The sequence below is a fragment of the Catharus ustulatus genome, chromosome 7 (assembly GCF_009819885.2).
Source record: "Catharus ustulatus isolate bCatUst1 chromosome 7, bCatUst1.pri.v2, whole genome shotgun sequence".
Taxonomy (NCBI): Eukaryota; Metazoa; Chordata; class Aves; order Passeriformes; family Turdidae; genus Catharus; species Catharus ustulatus.
Window position 1 is genome coordinate 24,714,721 of NC_046227.1, and position 17,453 is coordinate 24,732,173.

The 17,453-nt window shown below is 45.5% G+C and overlaps 1 protein-coding gene across 4 annotated transcripts in view; it reads left to right on the forward strand.

The window, feature by feature from the left end:
- Positions 1 to 17,453, forward strand: part of BIN1 (bridging integrator 1) — a 93,987-nt gene that overhangs the window by 54,230 nt on the left and 22,304 nt on the right. For 2 of the 4 annotated variants that reach the window (XM_033065417.2, XM_033065419.2), the window contains exons 7-11: positions 64 to 156; positions 6,096 to 6,181; positions 7,514 to 7,589; positions 9,168 to 9,250; positions 16,548 to 16,698. In XM_033065417.2, coding sequence (XP_032921308.1) covers positions 64 to 156; positions 6,096 to 6,181; positions 7,514 to 7,589; positions 9,168 to 9,250; positions 16,548 to 16,698 — 489 coding nt within the window. The remainder of the gene's footprint in view (positions 1 to 63; positions 157 to 6,095; positions 6,182 to 7,513; positions 7,590 to 9,167; positions 9,251 to 16,547; positions 16,699 to 17,453) is intronic. The other 2 variants (XM_033065418.2, XM_033065420.2) reach the window with 1 other exon arrangement.

Consider the following 17,453-nt stretch of genomic DNA (forward strand, 5'->3'; position numbering starts at 1 on the left):
CTCTCTTGTTCTCTGTTTATTTTTTTTCTTTTTTTTTCCACTCAAACATGCTCCCTCCCCCAGCCTGTTTCGCTGCTTGAGAAAGCTGCGCCTCAGTGGTGTCAAGGGAAGCTACAAGCTCACCTCGTTGCACAAACTAATCTGCTCCGAAATCAGGTGACTGCTGATCTACCTGGCTCTAACCCTGCATGCGCTATTTTGGGCTCTAGATTGTACCATGCCAGTAATCTCAAGGCAACGTTCACTCTAGTCCTCTCTGAGAAGTGTCCTTGACGCTCCTCGGCCACTGTGGGCACATGGAAGTTGCTGACCAGGGAATGAATCTGTTCCTGCCCGATTGATTTCTAGTCAGGTGTGTTAATACTGGACTGTTGTTTTCTCCCCCTGAAGTGAAGTGTGGGTGAAGAAAGGCTGTGGAATAACTCGGAGGCAGAGGGTGATGTAGTACGCAGTTCCTCCAATTGCTGCTTCCATTTTACTGTAAGAGAAGCAGTTGATTTTTGTTGTTGCTGTTTTGAAAAAAGAAAAAAAGGAAATGCTGAAGAATGCCTATGGATTTATGTCATTCAGTCAAGCCACAAAACATTGCGATTTCTGTGGTTGCTGAGTTAGCTTGCAATGTTCTCCTGTGGTAAAAACCACGTTTCCCAAATGAGCACTGTCCTGGCTGTCCTGTTTTTTTTTTATAGATACAATTTCGATCTGCACAGGAGAAGAGATGGGCCCAGATCAGATAATTTGCACCCTGTGTGACATATTTGAACAGTTCCAGGCTGAGGTCAAGGTGGTGTCATCTGGCAGAACTTAGTTTATAGCGTCTTAAGGGACATGAGCAGCTCAGAGGAACTGCAGGGAATAAAAATTTCAGTCCTGCTTGCGTAGCAGTGTGACTTTCTGATGAAATCTCGATCAGTGTTTCCATTGGAACACCTTAAGGGATGAGGGGGAGTTGTCAGAAGACAGTCAGTGAGAAGGAAATGCTTTCAATGAGCAATGGATAATTAATCCTTACCCAGACTGGGAGAGCACCACAAGTTCCTGGTGAGCTCATCTGTTCTCATTCAAATGCTCCTGTCTTCACATTCCTTGTCCATGGAATGAATTGCAGTTTACAAATGCCTGTCACCTTCCGAAGCCCCTGTTTTTTTCACAGTCACTTCATGACTTTGGATCAGGGAAAAGACTCCATTACCACATCAGTGGAGCTTGGGGAAGGAGCAGCTGTTAGCAGCCCTGCCAAAGGTGCAGAGCAAAGGGAGGAAATAGGAATTCATTCCTGATGGAAGGGAGAAGGACACATAGGTGGCTGCCGGGGGCTTTTCCTGTGCCTCTGCTGGGAACTGCCTGCACAGTTATGGTTCTTGACTGGTCTGTTTGACGGGTGGTATTTCTGGAGGAGTAGAAAACAGGTATGGGAAGTTTCTCAAGTCACAAATAAATTTATAAATCTTGGGCATTTTCCCTCTTGTCAGAGTTGGCAGTGTGACTGCTCTAGTGAGAGCACACACAGACTGCCCAGAGAAGCAGTACCTGTGAGTGCCCCCTCATCCATGCCCATGGGCCTTAGACAGGCTACCAAGATTCACTCCATAATTTCACTGTATGGGTGTCTTTGCCCTACTGCATGTGCAAGGCACTGTGTAATCTTTCCTCCCACTGTGATGCAGGAGTTAAATCTCCTAATACATGGCATTAATATTTTTGGTGACCACAGATATTTTCAAAACAGTCCTTTTTATTCCTTAGCTAAATAATGATATTGCCTACCCTGATTTTTTGTTTATATTTGTGTAAATATTTGGGTTATTTTTTCTTTGTTTTTATCTTAATTTTACTTTTGTTTGGAAACTAACCCTACCCCCAAGAACCCTCCCCAATAAAGAGCATTAGTTTTATTCTGAACCTGTAGGTTTTCCAGCTTGCCGCTACAAAAATTAGTAGATAGACAAAAAAAGGCTTCATTTTTTTTCATTTGTGTGATTTCAAGACTGAAAATGTCAATGACAGCCCTAAATTTCATTAACGTCTTGATTAGACTGGGAGGGCTGATGACACTTCATTTATTGAGAAGTGTTAATGTTAAGTCTGAAAAAAGTCTCCTTTTACCAGTGTTGCTGTGTTGCTGTCTCTTCTTGCCTGATAATTTTACAACCTCCATGCAAAAATGGGGTCAGTGAGATATGGTGTTTCTAGAGTAAAGCAAAGTCTTTCCCTTCAATGCATAAACTGCTGGCTCTTTAGGCCTGTAGCAGATAATAACGAAAAACAACACAGTGGGGATTTTTTGTGAAGTCTGCTGTGGGAGTTGCTATTGCACACTCCCAGTTAGAAATGTCAGTGACTGTGCTTTTTGAAACAAAGAGGAAAATGGCTTAGAATAGCAAATTCTTGCCTTTTGACTAAGCTCTGCTGACATGTTTAATGCAGACTAAAAAGCAACATCCTTGGTGTTGCAGTGATAACAGAACAATATCTCTGTCTGTAGGAGAAAGTCAACACGTTGAGTCCTGAGAGGCAGGTCTGGTTGGGATTGGAGGGAATCTTCCTGCTCCCTTCCTTACCCCTGCCTCTTGGATATCCAAACTATTTACTGAGCAGTGCCCAATTACCACAGTTCACAACATAGTCTTTGAAGTGGAATGGTCACCAGAGTCCTGAAAGCCCCAGGCTGGACATAACCAGGCACTCAGGAGGGCTGAGATGTGTGGTAGTAGCAGAAACAGTAGGGCAAAATTCCCCCTTGTCACAACTGAATTGGTTGTTCTTGGCACACTGAGCTTTGGCTAGGTGGAAGGTCAGGAAAGCATTTGTTGTCCATCTCCTGCTCAAACCTTCCCCCTTTCAGGCAGGGAGAGGGGATAAAGATTTTCTGAGATCACATTTCATGGGTGTAGGCATTAAGTCCTTCTGCCTTGGTTTCCCCTCAGGGTGGCAAGGATGGCAGCTGAAACAGAAAGTGCACAGATGTGGCAGTGGGCTCTGCCCTGGAACCTGTGTCTGCCTTTCGCCACTTCACTCCCTGAGCTGGCTTTTTCTCTAGAAGGACTTGTGGCCAGGCTGATGTCTGGCTTTGGCTCTGGCTCTAAGCAGTCAGGGCTATCAAGTGCCAGGATTCTGGTTTCCAAGCAAAATAAATCCCACTGGTGAGAAGATTCCTGGGCTGCCTAAGGACTGAAGAATTAATTCAGTGCTCTACCTGGGGATGAGAGCACAGGCATTGGATGGATCCCTGATTCCTACAACTACTCTAGAGTGAACGTTGCCTGTTGTTGACTTTGCCTTTGCCTCGGGATGTCACACTATTCATGCATTACTTTCTAGGTTCTTTGACCTTATAAACAGGTAAAGGAGAGAGGGAAAGGATGTTAATGATACTCACCACATCTGAAAAACTAACAGCATTCAATGATGCCTCATCTCCCAGCTTTCACATCTCCTGGGTTGATTCTGGTTCCACTATAGTTTCGAAGTTAGAATAAGATAAAGCCAGAGGATGGACTTATTGGGGTTTGCTTTGTTTACTCCCTTTAAAATGGTTGCATTAGAAACATTCATTCATAAAGGTGTTTTACGGCAGAGTCAGTCTTTGTGATCATTGTCTCTCATTCAGCATAAACTGTCTCTGTTTAAAAGACTTTTTGTTTGTTTTGTCCAAGCCCTCTTGAAATGTTGAGTTTTTCAGTGAGTGTAGCAGCGAAACAGGGATTTCTGGGTGGAAGCATCATGACCCCTTCTCCCCTTGCCTGTTCCTCACCAGGTCTCCTTAATTTCTGAATACCTCCCAGATGTGTCTTCTTAAGGGGGAAATGTTTTCCTCTGGTCTTGAGTACAGAGCCTTAGCCTTTCCTCTGGCAGCCATGAGCAACCCTTTGACAGGTGAAGCTAGCTGTAAAGTAGGAGCTCCTGTGGTTTGCTTTTGAGTCAGGAGAGAAATGGAGAGTGAAAGGATCCTATCCTATATAATGGAGAGTGATTCCTGTGAGGAACAGGATTCTGAACTGCAAAATATTTTTAAGCCCTTTCTCTCATCATTCCTGTCGTTGTATATAACTGTCACTAAGGAGCAGTAAGCTGGGTTTTTTAAATTAAGCTGACGCAAAGAAGATAAAATTTGATTTCACAGAAGGTGTAGGAATCTGACTGCAGGCTGGTAGGGAGATCCAGCTTCCATAGCTTGTGGGCTCTTTGCAGAGGCCTGTGGTATTGTGAAATTCCTGCTATATAGGTACTGAAATTCTTACATATATACAGTAATTTCACAATTATAAGCCGCACCATTTTGACTAAAATTTTGGCCCAAACCCGAAGTGCGGCTTATAATCAGGTGCAGCTTATATATGGACAAAGAATGAAAAGTTGCTGGTTTGGTTTGGAGGACAAGTGTCTGCTAAGAAAGGCAGGAGCTTCTCTTTGAAATGGAGAATGTAAACCCCCTCCCTCCAAATTATTATAATTTTGAAATCAAGGGCCTTTCAGGCAAAGATATGGGAATTAGGAATAACAGTTCTTTACTAGGGAAATTAAAATAGAAATACAGTACTACAAAGAAACAAACTCCAAACCCTGACAAAGTCAGAGTAAAACCTGACACCTCGTCAGGCAGGGTGTTGGTAGCAGTCCCATTAAATGGTGGCTGGATCCTCCTGCAGTGACAGATGTGGTTCAGTTGGAGCAGTGCTCCTGTACAAGGTGTAGTTTCCCTCTGGAGCTCCAGTGGTGATGTGGAGAAATCTGATTTTCCTCTGGAGTCCAGTGGAGAAAGGGGCTCCCTTAGTGTCCCAAAACCTCTGTTTTTATCTTGGTAAGAAATGTTGGGCTCTTCCCCCTGGCTGAAGCAACTCCCAATGAGATGCAGTAATTTTATCAGTCCCACAGTGGTACTCAATGGGCCATTAGCAGAAAATGACTCTCTGGAGGAAGGATGGGTTGTGAAAAGATAAAGAACAATGCCCAGCCTGGATGGCCCATTAGCAGAATATCTCCCACAGAGATCAGGATCACTGCCCCCACCCTCAACAGATGGTGATAGAATAGATACCTTTTATCACACTCTGTATTGTAACGTGCGGCTTATAATCAGGTGTGGTTTATAACCTTGAAATTACTGTAGGTACTTATGTTGACTTTCCAAGTTGCAGATGCAGGGATTTTTTCCATTCTATGTCCCACTGCATGAAGGAATGCTGTGCTGCTATAGATTACAGGATAGAAACATTTTAATTAGAAAACTTTAAGTCAGGGCACTGAAAAGAGAAAGAGGTCACCTGGGGCAGGTGTAGGAAAGGGCATGTGCTTGTTGCTGGTGTCCTCTGTCAGCAACAGAAACCAGGAGCATCCTTTTTGTCAAGGAAACCTGACAGAATCCATCCATCAGTGCTGGGATCTATCAGTGTCTAGGTCCAATGAACAGATCAAATTCAAACTCTCGTCTGGGAGAAGGAGATTTTGGTGTTGGGGCTGACAGCCAGCCAGGGCTTGCGCTTGTGTGAGAGCACTGCGACCAAGACGTGCTGCTGAAGCCCTGCAGCCTGGCCTCCCGCTGGCACAGCTCATGCTTTGCATACCCTTCCATGCTTCTCCTGTCAGCTTTGTGGGAGAGCTGTGTCCACCAAGGATGCAGACCTCCTCTCTTCCTCATAAGAGACGGGGCTTTGGCATGACCTTACCTCAGCAGAGTCCCCACAAGGGAGGATTCTTCTCTAACGCCATTTGTGATGGATTTCAGCTCTTTCTGAGATCTGGCAAGTGACAGAGGCCCTATTACCTTCATTGTATCCCAGCTGAGGGCTGAATTGCCTGGCCAGTTCCATTCAGTTTTTGAAGTCAGGGAAATTTCAAGAACTTGAAACACATTAGTGATTGTTTGAATCACTTGCTGAGTGTATAAATGGGGAAATCCATCGAGAGAACACATGCAACCTGACAGGTCACCTATGGTGCAACCCTGGTTCCTGGGAGACTCATTTGGAATGCTGGTTATCTCATGCCACAATTTTGCCTGGTCTTCCAAAGTGGTCAAAAGAGTCAGAGTTGTTCCAGCCCTGCAGGGTACTTATCTGTGCTGGAGCTGACAATCTCCCTTCTCTGTCACTAAGGCTGAAGAAGAGTTAGTTAAAGCTCAGAAGGTGTTTGAAGAGATGAATGTTGATCTGCAGGAGGAATTGCCTTCACTATGGAATAGGTGAGTGCTGGAAGTTTTCCCACAGGCTGGGTGGAAGAAAATTAATATCCAAGCTCTTGGATCACCATTCTTCTTAGCTTGGACTGGGTGTCAACTCTTTGTATTTCTGGATTGTCTCCATCTGTCCTAGGACCCCCCGCAGCCTTGTGCTTTACTTCGTGATTTTCCTGAAAAACATGATTTTACCACAAAGAGCAACTGTATTTCTCTGCTTTGTCTGCTTAATGCCTTTCCCCTCCCAATTCTGCTCAACTTTCTTGAAAGACTTGAGAAACCATGGGTTTGCATACCAGTGATTGTGGTGATGAAAAGGGAGGTGAAACAAAGACCAGCATTTAGCTTGGGGGATGAGCTGTAGGGTAGCAGAAGCTGATTTATGGGGATGACACAGTGGAAAATAGGCAAAATCTTCCTAGCAGTGTCCTAGTTTCTTATTTTTAGATGCAGTGTTCATGTCCAGGTTGACAGTGCTGGTCTGTGAGGATTGGGAAGGTGAGCAGCAGCAGGGTGGGAAAGCAAAGTGCTGATGTGTGCCTTCAGTCCCCTTTCCACCCAGCCTGAGTCAGGACTCCTTGCTCACAGCAGCATGCAGGCCTGGCTGGGAAGGAGCTGGGAGGGACACAGGCATCCTGGTGATTCCCTGTGCAGAGACATGGTGTCTTGGACAGCCTCTCCCTCTTGCTGTTGCTCGTTTGGCTGGGTGCTGGTAGAGCACTCTGTTGGCAGCTGGCAGGCTGGTGACAGGCAGCTGCTGGGGTTTTAAGGTGCCACAGGTTTTTCACAGGCTCCTGCTATCCAGCTGATCCTTCTGTTTCCCTGTTGCTTTCTGTGCTATCCTTTGCTTTCTTATTCTTTCTGCCCCTGAAGCAAACTGTTCATGCTTTTTTGATTCCCTGGTGCTAAGGGACTTCTGGATGAATTAATATCTATCCCCCTGCTAATTCTCCTAGCTCTCTCAGTACTGTCTGCATCACAGCCTCTATACTTTTTTCTTTCCATCTTCCTACTGCTGGTGCTTTTTTTTTTTTAACATTATTTTGTAATTTTTCTTTTTTTTTTTTCCTCCCCACCTTATCCCTCCCTTTCCCTTTAGCTAGCATAAATTCAGATCCTGTCCTGGTCTTCTCTTCCCCCTGGACATGTTTGTCTGTGCCTGGCCTTTGCTCCATCATTCCATTTCCTTGCCACCCTTTCTTCTCACATGTACTATTCCTGACAGAGTTGAGTTTGCATGGGAGTGGTGGGTGGGAGGTAGCAGGAGGGGCAGAATTGAAAAATTTTGAGAGAGCATTGTGTCCATTAAGTTCTTCTGTCTTGTTTTTCATTTGGCAGTCGTGTTGGTTTCTATGTCAACACATTCCAGAGTATAGCTGGCCTAGAAGAGAATTTCCATAAAGAAATGAGCAAGGTAAGGCAACTAACAGCTTATCCTATCTACTGTCTCTTCACTGTTAATAAAACAAAACCCAAGATCCAGCAAACAAACAAAACCAAACAAAAACCCAAAGAAAGCCCAAAAAACAAACTTAAAACCCCCAAACAAAAACAGCTCAAAACCACAAGCTAAAAAACAGCTGGAGAAAATGGCCCTGTGTTGGAGCATAATACGAACCCTTAGTTTTTTTCTGAGCCACTTGGGACAAAGGCAGTCTGACACAGTAATGTAAAGGGATGGAGCACAGGGAAGAGACAGAAAGCAGTGTTGGCAAGCCAGATCCTGGTGCTGTGTGGCAGCACCCAGAGGTGACCTCAGAACCGGTCTGTGGGAGAGTCCCCCACTGCCAGTGTCATTTACAAATATGTTCTTGTTCTTTCAGTTAAGAGCTAGAGAAATCCTGAATTCCTTAGGTCTGTAGTTGCTTGAAAATGTAAATGTTGCACTAATCTTAAGGCAGGACTCAAGCCCAGCTGGAAAACCCTTGTATTCCCTCTGCTCCCTAATGTCATCCTGACAACAAAACCGCCACTAAGCAACAGGAAACATTATAATCCTTCAAGTCCCAGCAGTCAGGGGCCCTCTGCCTTGGTGTAACACATCCATTTTGAGCCATGCTGACATTTTATGGGGTCTTTTCCAGTTAATAGCCTGCTCTTCTCCACTGAGGGATGAACTAAGTGTTAAGAATAGGGAGAATTGTTATAATTACTAGTTTGTTGCTGTTAACTTGCATTCAACAAAACATGGGAAAGATACTTGTTAGACAGGAATTCTACGATTTTTCTTGTGAGGATTTTTTATTTCTTGAGGAATTTTGTATGAGGGCAGGGCTTTTGCTTTGTTCCATAAGAACCATCTGTTTCTTATTACAGCATCCAATTAATTGCTGGTGTTGCCTGCAGAACGCCTCCAACCTTGATTTCATGGGATCCCTCCTCCTACCAGTGATAAATCCGACGTCTTGTCTTGTTTATGGATTGGCTGTTTCAGAATAGGAGTGTCTGGAGGGACTGCTGCAGCCTTGGGTGCCAGGGAGAGTTTAACCCCTAATGCTGCATTTCTGCAAAGACACCCAGGTTCTGCCCCAGCCTAGGTGGCCCAGGCCCAGGTGAAGTTAAGGGTGGTTCTCCTGAGGGCCAGCTGCCTTTGGCTCCACAGCTGAAATGGCCATATCCCAAGCTTTGGGAAGCAGGCCTGAGAAACAGCTCTTGGCTACAAATCCAGAGTGAAGCTCCAGCTGTAGCACACGGATCTGAGCTAAACAATTAACCTGTTTCTGCAGTGGTATCTGGCAGCACACTGGTGGGCCCAGGATGATCTGTAAGGAAGACAGAGCATTCCCAGAGATGCCAGCTGCACTTGGATGGCTCAAGTGCTGCAGCACTGCATACCCCACAGAGAAGTGGAAACAGATTTAGGGATGTCCTCTCTTGGGATAGCTGTGCATGTCCTGTGTTTGGGCCGTCTGTACAGGCCAGCCCAGGCTCTCTCCTGGTATCACAGCTCTTTTCTCATTCTTTTTCTGCCTTTTGTTTTCGTGTTTTGCAGTTGAACCAAAACCTTCATGATGTCCTGCTGGGTCTAGACAAGCAGTACTCAGGCAATGCCTTCCCTGTTAAAGCACAGCCCAGGTCAGTAACTGTGGGTGGTGTCTTTCCCTCTGCAGGGGAGGTGGGACAGGGATATTCTGTACCTACCCAGGGGTATTGAAACCTCCAAGCTGTCAGCTGCAAGTGATTTGCCCACCTGGCAGTGCCCTCCTGAGACTTTCTAGAGCCGTGCCCACGATTGCACTTGGCGCTGGGTGCTGCAATGCAATACCTCTTACCTTTCTAGGATAGCATCTGGAGGCCAAACTTTCACTAGATGCTGGTATTTAGGCAACTGACTCTCAGCTCTGCTTTTAAAATCTAATTCCAGCTACTGAGCTGCTCTTCTTCTGGGTCCAGTTGCCCAGCACCTGTCCTGTTCTTTCCCTCAAAAGCTCCCACCATGTACCTGCAGCTTGTCAGCTTGAGCAACAAAAGCCCACTTCCCCAACCCCTTCTTTGGCCCTCCAGACTTGGTATCACCATTTTGCCAAAGCATAATGCCCTTCCTGTGTTCCCAGCTGAAGTGTGTTTCTCCTTCCTGTGTGTTGTGGAAATAGTTGCAGCATCACTGATACGAGGCCTCCTGAACTCAGAGCAGTTTCAATCCAAGTGTGTGCAAGGAGTGAGTGTCCTCTGGGCCTTCAGTTTTCTTTCCTCAGCTGGGTCCTGTCCTGTATGTTTAAGTGCAAGTCTGCACATTCCCTAGCACTGAGAAGGGAGGGAGAGGTTGGGCTCTGGATTAGGCTGGCTGGCTCCCATCCAAGTGCACGAGTGATGAAATAGTGTTGGGCTCTGGCTTCCAGCTGCTGCTAATCCCACGTGCTGGGTGAGCAGGAGCACAGCCCAGGTCCTCAACTGGTGTGTTGTGGAGGGAGGTGATGAAGTCAGCATGAAGTAAGGGCGAGCTGTGGTCTGAGTGTGTTGGTTTAGAAGGGATAGATCAGCTGTTGAGACCTCTGTGCTCCCTTGTGTCTCCTCCCAGTTTAACCTGTTGCAGTCATGCATAGATGACTTGCATGTCTTCTCCCAGAAATTCTTCCAGCTCTAAAGAAAGAGGAAGTTTGAGTTGAATTGGGTCCCTGAATTCTGGATTGCTGACAGCAGATTTCAGTGATGCTAGTTGGAATGCTACTTGTGAAAATAACATGTTCTTCCCAAGTTAGCATGTGGTGTCTGTTGATTATCACAGCCCAACCAGGCTGAAACCCTGTCAGGAGACTGTGGTGCCCATCCTTTTGCTGCTGTGGGCTGTATTGTCTCTGTCAGCAGCATCCTGCAGGGTCCTTGGAGGAGGATGAGGTAGCAGGACAGAGGAAGGCTGCAGCTATTACTTTGCCCAGGTCCTTTTTTCCTCTTTTCTCTATTCCTCGAGGTACTGATTGTAGGCAGTAGTGACAACCCGGCCCAGAGATGTTCATTGCTGTTGTGGCAGAAAGTTTCTGGCCTTAAAGAGCTTTCAATGAACAAATTACCTGTTTACAATTCCTGTCCCATCTCTGCACAATTTCTGCCCCTGCCCCCAAACTGCTAGCTCCCCCTGGGGCTGTTATGGGTGCCTCAGCAGCAGTCCCGTGCCCTTTGGCTGGCTAGGAGACCACATGGCCCTAAAACCAAAGCTGAGTGAATGCACAGGTGTCTGTGTGTGGGCAGCAGTCTGAATGCTGCTGCTTCATCACCTACATGCTGCATCTCAGCTGGGATTTCAACCTGTCCCAGAGCGACTCTTCCTCCTGAGCACACTGGAGCAGGGAGTTGTAGGAGGAAATAGCAAAGATTTGCCAGGGTGGTTTTGCAGTGACCAGGAAATGCTGTGAGGCACTTGTGTGTCTGCTGCACATCTGGCCCCTCATTGTGGTGCTGGGCTGGGGTGAGAGTGTGCAGGAGGAAATAGCCCTGACTCATCTGATGGTTTATTTGTGGTCTGCAGCAGGAGCAGATGCTTCCCTAACCCTTCTCTACTGGGAAGGGGATAGGGGATTGATACAATGGCAGGAAATGGATGAAGAGGTGTGAGAAGAGAGACAATTATCTGTGCACATCATTGTGGCATTCATGTGAGGCCCTGCAGAAATACTACTGTGGCTGATGTATCTGGTGCTGGCAGTGTAGCACAGTAGCACAGAACAGCTGGTGCATTTCTGGGAACCTCAGACATATGTCTGGGATTTGTTGCTGAAAGAGTTTGAATGTTCAGGACTTGGGTGCCTGGAAGACTGAGGAGATCTGTGGGATTATCCTGATATGATTGGGCAAACTGGAAAAAGACGTGGTAGGAAAGCTGCTGATTAGGTTCCATGTGTAAGACAGCACAGACTGCACAAGAAAAGAAGAATAGGGAGCTTGTTTCTTTTGCAGCAATATTCACAGGGGAGAGTGAGGAGCGGTGAAAGGACATTTATAGTACTCTGGTGGTCTATGCAGTTTCCTTTTTCTTCTTCTCCATTTGCACCCTGGCCCCATATTCCAAAGTGCGGGGAAAGTTCTAGCCATATATCTTTGACAGGCATAAAGAACCTTCTTTAACTTTCTCCAAACCTTGCCATGGCTTTCTAGGAATGAAGGGAATTGTGTATGTGTGTATTCATGTGTGTGTGTGAGAGAGAGAGGAGGTCCTGGCATCTTCATTGCAGTGAGTTTTGTGGCACCAACTAAATGGGTGCTTGGAAGCTTAACTTTTCCTCCCTGGTTTGACTGTACCATCCTGTAACTGAAATGATTTGCGTGCCATCCTCAACAGAAAGAAAACTAAACTGTTCGCCAGGCTGAGGAAAAAGATGAGCAGGTACCGGTATGGAGAGCAGCATTTCGATACATGTTTGATTTAGTTCCTAAAACTGGAGAGGCTGTTGCTGGACTCTAACAGCCTGGCACGTGTTAACCCTGTGGTGGGAGAGGGGTCCTTTGCATGAGATGATGTGGATGTGTTTGTGGCCTGCTGGGTCCTGCTGAGATCTCTCTGTGTCTGGATAATCCCATTAACTGCTTGTGTGCCTGGTTTGAATCCTTGCCGCTTTTCCTTTCTGAGAAGGCAGTGTGAAAACTCAGGCATTGTCTGTCCTCTTGTTTTTGTGTGATGGAAAATGCAGTGCTGGGTTTTCCATAGGAAATAGAATCAGTTTTGGTATTTAACAGCTTCTAGTTTTACCTAGTAGGTTTGTCCTTTTCAGTAGGTCTGAAATGCTGCATTCTCATCCCCATCCTGGCCAGGGAAGAGCAGTAGGCAGGTCTTTTCACTCAGAAGTGCTACCCTATCTACCTGTTGCAATTGGGAGAATTATGAGAATCCTTACTTGCTCTGTTCTTGAGGATCCTCACTGTCTTGCTCCATCCATTTAAAATTTTGTGTAGGGCTGGAGGAAAAGGAAGCCTCTTGTCTTGTGTAAAGACTAATGTCTGCATCTTGCCTTCAAAACAGTGATGGCATTAATTAACTGGATTGCTACAATGCCTGGAGTTACCATAGATCAAGGACTCTGACAAAAGTCTGAACATGGTCTGGAGCAAAGTGGGAACTGCTGGATAATGGCATGGAGAATTCCTCTAATTATTGGTTGTTTTTTTTTTTTTTTTACTTCTTGAGTTGGTAGTTCCTCCATGGGATCCTTACAGGAAGGAAAAAAAAATTATAATCATCACAATGGTGTCCTGCCAACAATAAAAGAGAATGCTGGTGGATTAGGATCCTTGTGTTTCCTGATCTGGGTTCCTGCTGACTCTAGGGCAAGTCATGCAGCTCTTCTCTTTGTTCTGCTATGCATACTTTGCAAAGTGGGAGGTTGGAGAGTGAAGAGTGGTAATTTCACAAGGAAGCTGATAGGCAAACTTAGATATTTATATCTTCAAATGCAAGTAGTAAGGCAATATATAGTGTTGTTACTCTTCTGAGGTTTTCTATTATAGAAAAGGAGGATTCCCTGGAGTATTTCTCTGGATGTCTGTCTCTGGTCATGGACTGGGGTTGTATCTGTGCCAGGCAGGAGGTCTAATATTTCCATTCATGAGAGTGGATGGATTATACAACAGAAGGAGAATTAGTAAAATCTCCCTTTGAGCTCTACTCAGAGTGGGCTCGTGCTCTGCCTTGGTAAAGTCCAACTACCCCAACAGTTAAGGTGCCTGACCTGGGCTTTGCTGGGGAGTTCTGTCAGAGCAGCTGCTGGGGTCACAGAGAAATGTGCAAGCCCTAGTGCAGAGAAGGAGGATCTGGATAGAACTTGGTCAGTCTTTGATCTGCAGCAAGAATGTACATTTGTGCCACCATATGTTTGGGTATGTAGGTTCTTTTTTCCTTCTTTCTCCCACCCACTCCTTTAAATTTTTTTATATTCCTCAATAATTCTCCAGCATGCTCTGGTGGCAAAACATTATTTACCTTTGGCTAAAAGGCCCAGTGTGAGCCTTAACTGAGAATGCCTACCTTTTTTCTTTTTTTGACTTGAAAACTTGGCGGGACACGACTGATCTGTTTTTACCATATTGGAAAGTAGGTGTTACTCTGCCCTTCCAGAACAAGTGAGGCAGCACCATGGAGTGTCTGGAAGCTCAGCAGCACTAAAAGAGATTGGGGGATTTTGACTTTCCCTTCAGCTGCATTAGACCCAGCTCTCTTCCCAGCTCTGCAGAAGAAAGTTAACACCTCTTTCCCTTCCTTGCCTGATCCTGGAATTGGCATCACTTCCCATTTGCTCATGGGAAGGAAAAAGAGCAGTGACCTTGTTGTTTTGGCTTGCTTTTAGTGTGGTGCTCATGCTTGGTCAGTAGGTAGAGTCCCTGCACTCTTGCTTTTTCCTGTGTTTCCTGGAGCAGGCAGTTAGCTGGAGGCAGGACTCTGCTCTGTGTGGGCAGTGTGTGCTCCCTGGGGACATGTGAAGGACAGAGGATCCTGGTGACCATCTCACTTGACACTGGTTGCACTGGCTAAATTCAGCAAAGTTACAAAGCAGCAAGTGCAGGAATGAAGGTGCCACTCAGAGGGCTGAAAAAGGCTCAGCCAAAATTAGCACTGGCATTTTCCTAGGGGGACAGGTCAACACATCAAACAAGCTGTAAATAGTAGTGACTTAATGAAGGCTTTAGTGTGGGGCCCTCACAGCCCAGTTCTTCCCCTCATCCTACAGGGGCTGACTCACATGGGAGTCTTTTACCAATATATCTCCAAATGAAGTCACTGCCAGGCACTGAAAATAAGTCGCTGCAAAACTGTTCCATGGCCTTTAGAAAATAAGCCTGAACTCCTTTCTCACTGGGAGAACTGGCATTTTCAAGTCCCTAGAAGGAAAAGCCTACCCTTGTCTTGGTAGGCCAGCTGAAAGCCAGTAGTCCCAGTATTTCCAGTCTAGTCTGGACCTTTGGGAGGTCCTGGCACTCTACGTGTAGATCGCTGTCCCCCCATCTTCTCCAAAGTGCTTTCAACTCCAGGGGAGATAACATGTATTTTTTTCCTCCCAACTCTAGCTTTAGAGTGTTTTTTGATGTTTCCTGGTGACTCCTGTTTAGATCAGGACTTTACCTTCACCCTCCAACCATTACTGCTTTTAATCTGTAGCACAGCTTTGTAAATTTTGCAGAATTCTTTACAGAACCCATGTATTGAAGTGATTTCTGGGAACTTCTGAGGAAGGGCACTGTTTAGTCAGGCTGAAGAGCTGCAGGGGTTGGAATACATGTTCTTTAGTCTCTCCTTCTTCCTTTTCCTCCTTCATGTCCCTCTTTCTCCCTTGGTGTGTGTGACCCTGGTTGAGAGCTGCTGGCAGAGAATGTCATTGGGTTTGTTGCATCGTGTTGGTGTGCTGTTGGCATCAGTGTCATCAGAAATATCCAACCTGCATGTGGACCTGAGAAAAAGTGCTTTATGGGGAAATGTGTGTGTGGGGTGTGGATATGGGGGAGAAAGCTGGGGGAATGGGTGAGGGCAAAGTGAATGAAGAGGGAATGGGATGGGGAGCTTGAAAGCTGGAATGCTGAGCAGGGTGAGATGCTTGCTTGTAAGAGGAGGTTTGTTGAAATGCCTTGCTATCCCTTCTTCCTCTTGCTATCCCCCACTTGTAAACAAATGTTTAGGAATGAGGCCATCATGCATGTTGGCCAGTGACCACCACAACTCAGGCATCCAAGTGTGAGTGGATGTACATGTCTGAGGCTCTGGGCTCTCTTGGGACAGAGCAAAGTAATAAATTACTTGATCTTCCTGCAGAATCAGATCTGCCTTGCTTTAGTGCTGGCTTTATGCCAGAATTTAGAGTCTCAAGTTGTAGGAAGGGATCTGGTTTTTTCAGCTTCTCTCAAGGCCTTGAATTTCACAGTAACTGTGACTTTATAAGTGGAGTCAAATATCACTCCCTGTAGATGAGGTTGCACAGCCCTTTTGCAATATGCTGTGATATTATATTTTCATCTGTGTATGGTTTTGCCAAACTGTAACCACTTCTGCTAAAATATCCCCCAGCAGTGAATTTTCCCTGTTGAAATTCTCTGGTAGCCAACTTTTTATTAAATCTCTCATGATTCTGTGTTTTGAAGCAGAGATTTGACACCCAGCCAGGGCACGCCTGTAGGGAAAGGCATGTGCCTCTTGCCATTCCTCTAAGAAATCTGCCCAAATCTGTCCAAGCTGTGAACCAACAAATGCCATTGGCATATGCTTCTTGCATCTTAATTCCCTGAAGAATCCCTCATGACTGTGTGTCAGAAACAGTCTTGGAATAAAGACCAATCAGGGAGACCTTTCATAACAGAGAAATCTCTATTAGTAGCCAGAATCTCACTGTTTCTTTGTTGTCTGGAATGATCTCTACTAGCTTAGTTGGTTCATACCACATCAAGGAATAAGATATTCTGTGATTACAACCTTAGTTCAGGTGTTGTGAATCTATTAGTCATAACCCATGCAGATGTCTGTAGACCACCACACAGAAAAATTCTAATCTGTGGAATTTAAAACTAAATGGTAGCACTGAACTCCTTTCCCCATTTTCTCCCCCAGTTTTAAAGACTATAAATTAATGTCAGGCACTTAGATTAAAATCTAGCAAAATCAAGGATGCCTGGTTGTTTTGTTTTTGTTTTTCTGTGTTTGAGGCAAGTATATAATTTCTCTAGGCATTTAGTGAGTAGCCTGCTGCAAAGTAATGCTGCTGCAGCGTGTTGGACTGCGAGTGACTCAGCAAAGATGCTTCTCTGAAGCTCCAAATGTCTGGGCAGTGAAGCAAACAGATAATGGAGGTCACTGATCTGTGCTGGTTAGCACAACTCCTCCTAGGCCTGGCTCAGACTTCTCTCTCTTTTTCTTCCCCTCTCTCTCCCCCTCTCCCCCCCTTTCTCTCTCCACTTCCTTCAGTGACAGCACCCCAGCGAAAGCAAATAAAAGCCCCTCGCCTCCACCAGATGGATCTCCCATCACCAGCCCTGAGACCAAGACTGTCAACCATGAGCTGGAACCATCCACTTTGGAAGCACCTGGGGCAAGCATCCCAAAGTCACCATCTCAGGTAGTGTCCCCATGACATTGACCACGTCTCTGCTGATGGCACCAGCTCTGTGGGTCAAAGACATCCACCAGTTGTTTTTTAGACCTCACCTTGCTGCTGAGCACATGGAATATGACATGATGGTTGTTCTCTTCCACTGGGTCCTGAGGAAGTTACTAAGATGCAGTTTGCTTATTTGCCATCTTTATATTATGAGAACTGAGCGTCTTTGAATGTCTTTACAGGGGGAAGGCCAGTAATACATTGTGCTGTGTGATGGGATGGCCAAGAAGATCCAGGGAGGATGGAGTTGTAGCTAGGCAAGGAAGTCTGTTCTTTACATTTAAATTAACCTGTGGAATTCGGTGGTCCAGTTTCTTCTCAAGAACTTCTGTAGTTGAGAAAGATTAAAATAAAAAAGCTTAATATTTTATGGAGAACATCTGCACTTTGGATGATGTTTCACTTGACTATCAAGATACAATATTTTAAAAAGAGATTATATTTTTTATGCTAGGAAGAAATTAGGTGGGATCCGGGAAGAAAATAGTCCATTGTATGGAGTATGGGGTCTGATACCTTCCACATGGCCTTCATTAGGCTTTTCCTTACATAGGAAATATCCAGCAGCATGTCCAAAACAGTAGATACAGCTACTCAGCATATCATATCATATATGTTTTAATTTGGGAAGATAAAACATTTACTTAATCTTCCTGTCTCTCTGTTGCTGAGTGGGGGGAAAGCGTAGTAGGGAAAAGTAGTAACTAGGCCAC